Genomic DNA, 11,719 nt, shown 5'->3' on the forward strand with positions numbered 1-11,719 from the left:
AGATTACATACTCTAGTTGATTTACTTAGGGTATAGTTACTTTCATACAAATCATTGATCTGTAGGGGCAGAACATAAAAACCTTTCACCGAATTTAAAAGCAGTAATTTTGAGCATTTGAAAATTCTATATAGAACATGAGTACTTTTTTTCAGGTAGTAAGTGTGCTCTGAGTACTGATATAATTGGTGATGCTAAATGTACTTAAAGCAAGAAAGAGAAAGAGAGAGAGAGAAAGAAAGAAACAAAGGCTGGCCCACGATAATACATTGATGTTTCAGAAGGAGAGAACAAATCTGTGGTTACTAGAAATGGGAGGGGGGTTGGGGAAGAGATTGGATAAAGGGCATAAAGAATAATTACGATTCGTAATAATGAATATGATTATAATATTGATTTGATCAACACATTTTGTACACAAGTGATAGTAGTCAATGCTGTACCCCCAAAATATGTATAATCAATGATACTACAATAAAGAAAAAAAATTACACACACACAAAAATGTACTTAGTGCTGACAAAAATGGTTATATGTTATTGCAGCCTGAGAGGTAAAATCTGTTTCTGTAATTATCCATCTTAAAGAAAATTTAACATGGGAAAAATTTTTTTGGTTGTTTATAAACTATAATGACTGTTCAATTTTTATCCACAAAAGACTACTAAAAAAGAGAGGAAATATATTTACTTCTTTGGATGAAGAATTTTAAGTTAATTTGCTTTTTAGGCAAAAATTAAATCATGGAAAATACTTTTAGAAGAAAATTTAGGAACAAAAAGTTAATATGCAGATCACTTTATTTTTTGAAAAAGGTTTAAGAACCAATGGTTTATACATTCAGGATGTAAAAAGTGATGGGTTCAAAGTATTTTCTGGTACACCTCTGGCCAGAAAATGCAATTTGAGTTCCCAAAATTCTGTGGCACTATGAAACTTGGAGGTCTTATTTCAAGAGATAAGCTAAGTCATTACAACAGTATATAGAATTCCATATCTTCACTGGGAGAAGTTGCTTCAAGTGTTGCTTGTATTTCTCACCATAAATATTTCTGATGTTTCTTTTACAGATATCCTCTAGGGATAAAGATTTTTGAGATAACTTTATTAGGGTTTCCCTTAAGAGATGGAATTCTGGTAGCATGATTCCTGCAGGTAGAATTCCTTTGTCATTAGTCAGTCTCAAAGGATAAGTGTGATAAAGTAGCCTGGCAAGAAGTGCCGTATTTCTTATATTGGAACTGTGCTGAAGGTACATATAAATTGGTGATTCCCCATTTCTTGTTAAAATATTAACATTAGCTTCAAATTCAAGCAGGAGATTGATTATTGCCTCCCTGCCTCCAAAACATGCCTCGTGGATAGCTGTTTGACCTTTGTGGTCCTGGGCATTGACATTGGCTCCGTGAATTAGCAGCAAACGGATGCAGCTCATCCCTGCTGCTAGCAGCCGGCCTGCTTTGCCTGAGGCGGTGCACACTGCCAGCTTCAGGGCCGTGTTGCCCGTGGAGGAGACAGCAAAGTTAACACTGGCTCCACAAGCAATGAGTGTTTCCATCATCTCCTTATTCAGTATGTCTGCAGCCATGTGAAGGGGTGTCATCCTGGATTCATTAGTAGCATTGACATGGGCACCGTTTTGGGCCAAAATGGAGAGAACTGGATAGGTCCCATATGTTATGGCTAGGTGGAGGGGTGAATGTTTGTAGCTGTTGTCCACGCGAGCATTTACTTGAGCTCCATGTTCACACAAAATGCGGAGACACAATACAGCTTTATTCTGAATGTCTGTCAGGATCCTTTGCAGTCTGTTGCTTGGGTTTGTCCACCCTGTAGAAGTGATTGGCCAGTATAGTAGCATCAGGTGAAGTGTGGTGAGGCCTCTTGTATCCCTAGGATAGGTATTGATCACACATTATACCAAATTCACAGTGGGAATGGCTGTACGTGAGAAGTGCTTAAGAAGGCAACATTAACTTAAAGTAATACCCTTTTAATTACTTTAAAGAAGTGTTTCAAAATCTGTACTCTTGGGTAATTTTTCGGGCTGTCCCAGGGTTTTTGGGGGATGTGGTAGGATGCACCTCTGCATGGTGGGGCCCAGCTTCTCATAGCAACCATTACAACTTTGTTCCTCCTGCTAGGACTATGGCCCCTTCAAGGCTGTCCCTTAGTTATTTCTGTATCCCCAGCACTGTGCAAGGTTACTAGGCATTCAGGAACATTGTGTGGACTGGAGTATGATCTGTTATTACCACAGATGTGACTCATAAAGGGCCTGAACCCCATTTACTCAATTCTTAGTGGCTCTGTATCTGCTCTACTACCTGACATTTTCACTTGTGTAACTAGGTAGTAGAATAGATGACAGGGGTTGAATCTGGAGACCAATGGTCATTCTGAAGTTAGTGAAGCCAGGTCATTTTCATTCCTTGCTCCAACCCAGGTGGAATAAGCATTTTACAGTTTCTCAGGATTGCCTCCAAAATCCCTTTATTTTGGCAGAAAAAGGGAAGGCTTATTATAAAAATATAACTGATTCACTGAAATTGAAAATGACTTTTTTTAAAATTAGAAAATATATTTATTTAGTGTGGGGGCCCTAGGCCAGGAGTGTGGTGCAACAGCAAGTAGTCCCTACCTTCGTAGGGCTTATAGCCTGGTATGCAGACAGACATGAAACAGTGAAAGAACTAAGTAAATATTGGAAATGGGCAAAGTTCTAGAGAAATACAGAACCCTTACCCAGGGATGTCATGTGGTTTGAAGGGTAGAAAAGGGTGGACTGAGGTACTCCTGAGGAGGATGGGGCGAGTCTGTGATGGAGCAGACTTGGAAAGACTTCGAGAGGACTTGTAAAACTGGGGTGGGGTTTGGGGGGGAGAGGTCAAAGGCTGGTTGACAGGGTGGAAATAAATACTATTTTTGTTCAAATAGTATTTATCGGGCACTTACTAAGTGCTAGGCATTTGGTTTAGGTGGTGGAGATACAGTGGTGTGCAAGATAAACTTCTCTTTCATGAACCTTACCTTCTAGTGGAGCGTAATAAACAAGAAAATCTGTTGTCTATTTATATTTTCTTATTTTTCATACCTAACTGAGGTTGTTAAACTTCCTGAGGGCCATGACTAGGACTTAATACATTTTCCACAACACCATTGTTGAGTATTTATTCAGTATGTATTAATTTGGCTGACTGATTTGTGTTCTTGCATTATTTCCAGTTTTTCAGAGTAGTTCATCTAGTCACTAAAGAGATTGGTTTATTCAAAATGTGATAATTTGTAGTACATAACCCATAAAGAATGAAAAATTCAGGTATAACTAGAGGAAGTAACATCTAAATCATGAATATCCTCATTTAGAAATGATTGCCTGCTGAGTTAACTTACCTTATTTCTGGGTCAGCACCATGTTCTAGCAGACAAAGCAAGCTTTGTGGCTTTTGGTTTTTGGCAGCCAGATGAATGGGGATGATACACTCTGTCTGCTTCAAGAGAAAACGAAAATACATTACAAGTAGCCCTATGTAGTCAAAAATAATATTCGTGTTAGCTTGCCAATTCAAAGGAAATAAGTATATTTAGTATCTCATAGGTTCAGTATTTTTCTGGAATGTGCATTGAGATTTTCCTTTTCTATTACCTATTTTAAATGAGCAAAACCAGTAAATTTCATATTATAAAACCTGTTTCACAGAAATGCAAATTTACCAAGGCAACAAAAATAACACTCAAAGATTTGGAAGTTGATTCTTGTAAAGAGCAAGCTCATAGTGTAAAATTAATGGTAATTACTGTGAAGTCACTTAGTCCTTAAATGATGACAAGGTGTTGTGTTTTTTAGGGCTTTACCAAAGTCATATTATCAGCAGTAAAACCTGCATTTTCAGGGTTTTCAAAGATAACGCAGCATATGTTCTGTTTATGATTAGCAGAGCTGTTTCTGCCAGTTCTTAAAATGTTTATATCAGGGGCCGGCCCGTGGCTCACTCGGCAGAGTGCGGTGCTGGTAACACCAAGGCCACGGGTTCGGATCCTATATAGGGATGGCCGGTTAGCTCACTGGTTGAGCGTGGTGCTGACAACACCAAGCCAAGGGCTGAGATCCCCTTACCGGTCATCTTTTTAAAAAAAAATATATATATATATTTATATCAGTATACCATGACTGCAAGATAAGGGGAGAGGGTGGAATAAAGAAGTGGGTGACTTCCTTTTTGGAAAAAACTTTAATTATAAAGGTAATAATCATTGTACAAAAATTTAGAAAATGAAAAAAATATATGTTAAGAAGGGAAAAAATAATTTCACCACACAGACATAATCACCATGGGTATATTTGAGAGGGCGACATCAGTGTTCTTCCACCCGAAGAAGTTATAGTCTTTTCTCACATCTGTTCATGCTTGGTGAGTGGAAGGGGAGACATTGTACTTTGGGGAGCACTGCTGTGTGTGTGGAGTGTGATAGGGATATATTGTCAAGCCTTGTGCATTGTAAGGGCAGTGAGTTTAGTGAGTTCACAAGCATTAGGTGGTCCTTTTTTCTAAACGTGACTGAGCAGAAAAGAGGGTACCTGATTTACACGTAATCTGTGGCTGGTGGAGCTGGCCATAATGGTCATGGGTTGGTTGATGGGGTGATTTCTTAGGAGTCCCTTGATCGTGGTGCAGTCCTCTCTCATTATGGCTTCAAAGAGTTCAATGTGAAATGCTACAGATGGGTTGTTTTCCAGTGACTTGGCACTGTCAATGGCCAAGTCTCTGCTTCCTCTCTTGGTTATATTTCCCATGGAAAAAACTTAAGACTGAGGACTTAAAGTTCAGTGGAAAAAGAGTTCAGAGGAAAATGTTACAGAATTGATCAGTTTCAATCTCTTTATGATAATTCCTTCAGTTCAGTTCTAGAACTGTTCTAGAATTGTAGAGAACTGTATCCGTGAACACAATTCATTTTTATATTAGGGCCAGACTTTTTCAGACTTTGTTTACTGATCATATAGTAACAAATGTCAGCACAGTTTTTAGGCTTTTCTACTCAATTGTAAAAAATAGCCAAACTATCATCTTACGCCTAAGATTATTTCTGTGTTCTCTTCTGATTCAACTGTAGTTCAAACAACTAACAAAGCTAAAACAGGGAAATTTATACATTACAATAAAAAGTTAAAATTATTATATTTGAAGTAAGAAAACAACTTTTAACCTAAGTATTTTTTAGTTTTTAGTAGAAGCTCCCCTCCCCCCAGTACAGGTATAGTTGTTTGCTGGCATAGAAGCACTTAAATTGGGAGATGCTTTGGGTCTGCAGTGGTTGCTTAAATAGAGCCAAATGTGTACCTTTATACTGTGACCTAGTTGTTCCCAAGTCTGGCTAATATATGAGAGTTATCTGGAAGTTTTTTTAAAATACCAAAATTGTTTCATAACAAATATTAACGCCTTTAACTTGTTAGAGAAGACAGTAGTTTTTAAAAGCTTCTTTTTGATGATGTACAGTCAGGGTTGAGAAGCACTTCCATGTAAAGCGTGCTCTGAATTAATGGTTCTCAAGCTTGGAATAACCTTGGGACTTTTAAATAATGTTGATGGCTGTGTTCACCTGCAGGAATTCTGATTTAATTGGTTGAGGGAATGGCTTCATATTGGGAGTTATTTAATATCCCCTTCTCCCATGATTCTAACATGCAGCTGAATTTGAGAACTATTGCTCAGATTTTTAATTTTTGAGGGGACTACTTGCTTCTGAGTTGAAAACTCTTTTAACATTCACAAGTTTTTACTGTTTGTTTTAAGAAAACCAAGGACTTGACTTGTTCTGTTTGTTCATAGCCTAGAAATATTTTTCTTCATGGCCCTGATGAGCAAGTAAAAATAGGAGACTTTGGTCTGGCCTGTGCAGACATCATACAGAAGAACACAGACTGGACCAATGGAAATGGAAATAGTAAGTTTTTTGTTGTTTTTTTCCTTTAAAAAAAAAAAAAAAGACCTGGTTGAACATGTCATTATTTAAAGAATCATAAAGATTTGATAGCAAAGGTAAGATAAAGTCAAAAAACAACCATTGTTCCCTTAGGAGCTACAATGCCCTTTTCATAGTAAATGTCTTTAATGTTGACAGTGTTAACACTGCCACGTTTAATATGTGGCTTTTCAAATTATAGGAACACCAACACATACTTCCAGAGTGGGTACTTGTCTGTATGCTTCACCTGAACAGTTGGAAGGATCCGAGTATGATGTTAAGGTAGTATTTGTTGCTCTTTACCCTTTTTTTGACTTTTTCTGCAATCATAAATAACAAACAGTACAATAAATGCAGTAGTTCTATTGGGCAGGTGTTTTTGGAGATAACTGAGTACCACAGGTTATCTATTGCATAAAAGTGCCTGGCTAAGAAGCCTCACCTTTAAACTGAATCTGACTGCATTGCTTTTCATGGTACGTTACTGTTTTTAAATCCATGGATGTCAAAAATTGTTTTTATTTTTTTATTATTTTTTTTTATTTTGGGGTTTTTATCATTTTATTTTTTATTTTATTTTGTCAGTATACAGTGTGGTTGATTATTGTGGCCCATTACTGAAACCTCCCTCCCTCCTCCCTCTCCCCGCTCCGTCCCAACAACCTCATATCTGTTCACTTGTCATATCAACTTCAAGGAATTGTAATTGTTGTATCTTCTTCCCTCCCCCCTCCAGTTTATTTGTGTATTTATTTATTTATTTTTAGCTCCCTGATGATGGACATTTGGGCTGGTTCCAACTCTTAGCTATTGTAAATAGTGCTGCAGTAAACATTAGAGTACAGGTATCCCTTTGACATGATGATTTCCATTCCTCTGGGTATATTCCCAGTACTGGAATAGCTGGGTCATATGGTAGATCTATGTGTAGTTGTTTGAGGAACCTCCAAACCATATTCCATAAAAGCTGCACCATTTTGCAGTGCCTCCAACATTGTAGGAGGGTTCCTTTTTCTCCGTAATCTCGCCAGCATTTATCATTTACAGTCTTTTGGATATTAACCATCCTAACTAGGGTGAGATGGTATCTCAGTGTGGTTTTGATTTGCATTTCCCGAATGCTGAGTGATGTTGAGCATTTTTTCATGTGTCTGTTGGTCATTCGTATATCTTCCTTTGAGAAATGCCTATTTAGCTCTTTTGCATAACACTACCTGGCTTTAAACTATACTACAAAGCTGAAAATAACCAAAACAGCATGGTTCTGGCATAAAAACAGACACACTGATCAATGGAATAGAATAGAGAATCCAGAAATCCCCCCACACCCCTACAGCCATCTGATCTTTGACAAAGGCACCAAGCCTATACACTGGGGAAGAGACTGCCCCTTCAGCAAATGGTGCTGGGAGAACTGGATGTCCATATTCAGGAGAATGAAACTAGACCCGTTCCTGTCACCATATACTAAAATCAACTCAAAATGGATTAAAGAATTAAATATACACCCTGAAACAATAAAATTTCTACAACAACAACAACAAAAAAAAAAATGAGCTTTCCCTTTAAAATATCACCATTCACCTTAGCAAGCTAGAATTCATAGAACAACAACAACAACAAAAAAAAAAATGAGCTTTCCCTTTAAAATATCACCATTCACCTTAGCAAGCTAGAATTCATAGAACAACAACAACAACAAAAAAAAAAATGAGCTTTCCCTTTAAAATATCACCATTCACCTTAGCAAGCTAGAATTCATAGAACAACAACAACAACAAAAAAAAAAATGAGCTTTCCCTTTAAAATATCACCATTCACCTTAGCAAGCTAGAATTCATAGAACAACAACAACAACAAAAAAAAAAATGAGCTTTCCCTTTAAAATATCACCATTCACCTTAGCAAGCTAGAATTCATAGAACAACAACAACAACAAAAAAAAAAATGAGCTTTCCCTTTAAAATATCACCATTCACCTTAGCAAGCTAGAATTCATAGAACAACAACAACAACAAAAAAAAAAATGAGCTTTCCCTTTAAAATATCACCATTCACCTTAGCAAGCTAGAATTCATAGATGCCTGTTTTCAGCCTTTCACTCTTCTGTTTTCAAGCTCAGGTAAATAACTGCTGCATGGAAGCCTGGCACTTAACTCCCCTTGAAATAGAATGAAGATACTGTCACGTCTTAATCCCCATTGTTCCTTGAAGAAATGTTCAAGTAAATCCTTTTTTCAAAATAATAGCCTAGTAAATTTTCTTCCTTTTGATGAATCATTGGGAAAGAGCTGCCAGAAAAACCCATGGTTGTCCCTAAAATCCTATCTACTAAAGACCTTCCTGGAAAAAGTATTTTTAGGAAAAGTAGCACAGGTTTTATGCAGAGTTTGTTAAACTTTACCAAGAATGCTTAATGATGAGTGGAGGCAGAGGTGAGACTGGAGTATAGGTCTCAGTGACATTCTGTGACTCCCCTGAAGCTGGCACCAGCAGGTGTAAGCTTACATCACTCTGCCTGGATCAGGCCTGGATTTTCAAGGGTGGTGAAGATAGTTGTATGGTCATGACTGTTGTGGGTGGTGGGAGATTATCCCTGCCCTTCACCTGACCTTAGCTCTTAAGTGCCCATGAACCCCCCTTTTTAGTATTAAAAAGACAGGGTAGTGCAAGTCCTGGTCACCCCTAGCTCAGGGAAGACACCTGCCTCTGAGAGATGAGACATCCTGCTATGTTCCGTTCATTATAAGCGACAGTAAATCCTCATTCTTAGAAATCTTCTCTTTAGGGCTGGCTGGTTAGCTCAGTTGGTTAGAGTGTGGTGCTGATAACAGCAAGGTCCAAGGTTCAATCCCTGGACCTACCAGCTGCCAAAAAAAAAAAAAAAAGAACCTTTGAGAGGATGGTACGTTGAAATGGAAATGTTATAATAACTTTGTATTTAACTACTGAATTATTTTCTGTTCTTTTTCCAGTCAGATCTGTATAGCTTGGGTGTGATCCTGCTAGAGCTCTTTCAGCCATTTGGAACAGAAATGGAGCGAGCAGAAGTTTTAACAGGTTTAAGAACTGGTCAGATACCTGCGTCCCTCAGTAAAAAGTGCCCAGTACAAGCCAAGTATATCCAACACTTAACTAGAAGGAACTCATCCCAGAGACCATCTGCTATTCAGCTGCTGCAAAGCGAACTTTTCCAAAATTCTGGGAATGTATGTAATTTTTTTTTAACATTAATTTTTTAAATTGGGGTAAAATATATATAACATGAAATTTGTCATTTTAATATTTTTATATGTATAATTTAGTGGTATTAATTACATTTACAGTATTGTGCAACCATCACCACTATGTTTAAAACTTTTCATCATGCCAAATAGAAACTCCATACCTGTTACTCATTATCCTTCCCTACAGCCCCTGTTAACCTTTAATCTGTTTTCTGTCTCTATTAATTTATCTATTCTATATATTCCATGTAAGTGGAATCATAATATTTGTCCCTTTGTGTCTGATTTATGTAAATTATTTTTAATGGTGGGGAAAATACGAAGTTTAAAGTAGAATTTGTTTAAATTGTGAATCATATTTCACAAAGAACAGTTGAACTTAGAATAAGGTTCATAGGAACATAATATTTAAACTCATTCTCCGGATTCCCTAACAGTACTAAGTTTAATACCAGTAGCACACTTGTATTCATAGTCCACATAAGCAAGTTGAGTCACTGCCAACTTTCTACTCTAAAACTTATAAGCTTCAGTTTCTAGCCTCATTTTGCTAAGTCAGTGAAAAGGTTTTATTTTTCTTTTCCAACTATGGACTATGGCATCTTATAAATTATTATAAAGGTACAGTAAGTACCAACTAGTGAAAAGGGACACATACCAAAGAGTGAAAGACAGCAATAATTCTTGGGGTGGGGGAGGGGGAAGTTGGAACAATGGTGACAGAGACTGCCTTGGCCAGTCTAAGAGCTCTCAGCATTCAACTGTGTGATTTTAGTTTTCAGTCCTGTGATGTGGTATTGCCCCTGGGCAGCCCACTCCCTTCCTCCTCCCCACATGTTGTTATAATGCCCGGTATAGTCTCTAGTCTGCATATAGTGGAAATGGTAGATGATTCATCCATTCTGTTCCTCTAGAAACTTTCTAAGGTTCATAAAAGGTTGATTCAAAGATATACTCATAGATGCTCTAGTGCTTTGCTATTCAAAATATGGTCCTCAGACCAGCTGCATCAGCATTACCTGGGAGTTCCACCCAGAAATACTGAGTTAGAATTTGCATTTTAACAAGATTCCCAAGTGATTTACATACAGTGTTTGAGCAGCATTGCATGAATGCAGTGGTTCTCATAGTGTAGTCTCCAGAGCAGCAGCATAGAATCACCTGGGAACTTGGCAGAATTCTCAGGCCCTTTCCTGTCCTACAACCTATTAAAAGAGATATTTTGGGAGGAGAGGGGACAGCAATCTGTAGTACTTTTCTCTTTTTGAAAGTGTTTGAAAATAGCAGATGTCATTCTTAAACCAAGCATAAGTATTTTATCTCTTGATATGGAGGGCATTTTCTAACACCCAGTTAAGACAGCTATTAGAGTCTATAGTTATTTGGTATTTATGGTAAGGATTTATCTTATCTTATAAAATTCTATTGTAAAAAAAGTAACCTACACATACCTATACCAAGAAGGATTTGTATATACAGGCAGTCTTTGCTTTGCGTGGTAGTGTTGGACTGTAAAAATGACCTCATAAAGCTCAAACCATGCAAAAGGCTCTTAAAAATCAATGGGAAAAGTTACAATTGTTCTGTGAACTTTAAAATTTGCCAAAACATTAAAACTCTACATGTTATAAATGTATGTGGAAATGAAAAAAATCATAAAACTAATGTTGATTTAGTGCATCATAATTTAAAATGTTAGAAACATTAAAAATTCAAGTATTTCAGTAGGTTGAACACACCTGCCTTCTTCATCTCATGTAACATCACATGGAGCAAGCATCTTTCCTATGCCTTGGTGAATTGTCATCCTCTTTCCTAAGTTTGCATCAGCTTCCAACATTTTATCCTTTGTACTTTCAACATTGAGAGTTCTTTTAACACACAGTGTTTTGCTGGTGTCACTTTCTCTGGGATGTCTTCATCCGTTTCCCCATTTTTGTTAAGTTGCCTTCACTGAGTCCCTTTGACTCTCAGTCCACATCGTCTCTCCAACAGTGTCAGCATTCCTGTGGTCAGCTCACTCTTCTATAACACCATTTACATTTGATTCAAGTTTTAATTGCAGCATTATCACTTTTCATTACTTTGCTGCACTTTCATCTTTGTTGGCCATTTGCCTCTTTCATTTATCCATTTTTAAAAAATGTCATGTGGGTTCCTCACTAGAAGGAAGCAACACAGCTACTCATGTTGCTGTACCATGACCAATCACCAACAGATTTTGAAAGAAGTGACGTGATTGGTCCCTCATCATGATATGCATCAGTTATTTACATAGCGTTTTGGAAACTGAAAAGCTTCACGTGATCATGTTTAATATGCTGTGGTTAAGTACACTTGAACCATGTTGTTGGGTTATTGGTATAACTAAACTGTGATAACTGGAATTCACGCATATTGGAACCGTGCAAAGATTGCATTCAAAAGGGAAGTAGCCGGGCCGGCCCGTGGCTCACTCGGGAGAGTGCGGTGCTGATAACACCAAGGCCCCGGGTTCGGATCCCATATAGGGATGGCCGGTT

General features: G+C 37.6%; 2 protein-coding genes and 1 non-coding gene across 6 annotated transcripts in view; 2 read left to right on the forward strand and 1 right to left on the reverse strand.

Annotated features, from left to right (window-relative positions):
- Positions 1 to 11,719, forward strand: part of EIF2AK1 (eukaryotic translation initiation factor 2-alpha kinase 1) — a 33,720-nt gene that overhangs the window by 21,152 nt on the left and 849 nt on the right. For all 4 annotated transcript variants that reach the window (XM_008582299.1, XM_008582300.1, XM_008582302.1 and 1 more), the window contains exons 12-14: positions 5,835 to 5,949; positions 6,170 to 6,252; positions 8,946 to 9,179. In XM_008582299.1, coding sequence (XP_008580521.1) covers positions 5,835 to 5,949; positions 6,170 to 6,252; positions 8,946 to 9,179 — 432 coding nt within the window. The remainder of the gene's footprint in view (positions 1 to 5,834; positions 5,950 to 6,169; positions 6,253 to 8,945; positions 9,180 to 11,719) is intronic.
- On the reverse strand, positions 947 to 5,027 carry ANKRD61 (ankyrin repeat domain 61). Its single transcript, XM_008582298.1, has 3 exons — positions 4,580 to 5,027; positions 3,394 to 3,491; positions 947 to 1,892 (listed from the first exon to the last, which is right to left on the reverse strand). The coding sequence occupies exons 1-3, from the start codon at positions 4,793 to 4,795 to the stop codon at positions 947 to 949; spliced, it is 1,260 nt and encodes a 419-aa protein (XP_008580520.1). The 5' UTR covers positions 4,796 to 5,027.
- TRNAI-GAU lies at positions 8,763 to 8,836 on the forward strand. The gene has a single exon. It is a non-coding gene; the product is annotated as a tRNA-Ile (tRNA).

This window comes from Galeopterus variegatus, unplaced genomic scaffold (assembly GCF_000696425.1).
Source record: "Galeopterus variegatus unplaced genomic scaffold, G_variegatus-3.0.2 Scaffold2561, whole genome shotgun sequence".
NCBI lineage: Eukaryota > Metazoa > Chordata > Mammalia > Dermoptera > Cynocephalidae > Galeopterus > Galeopterus variegatus.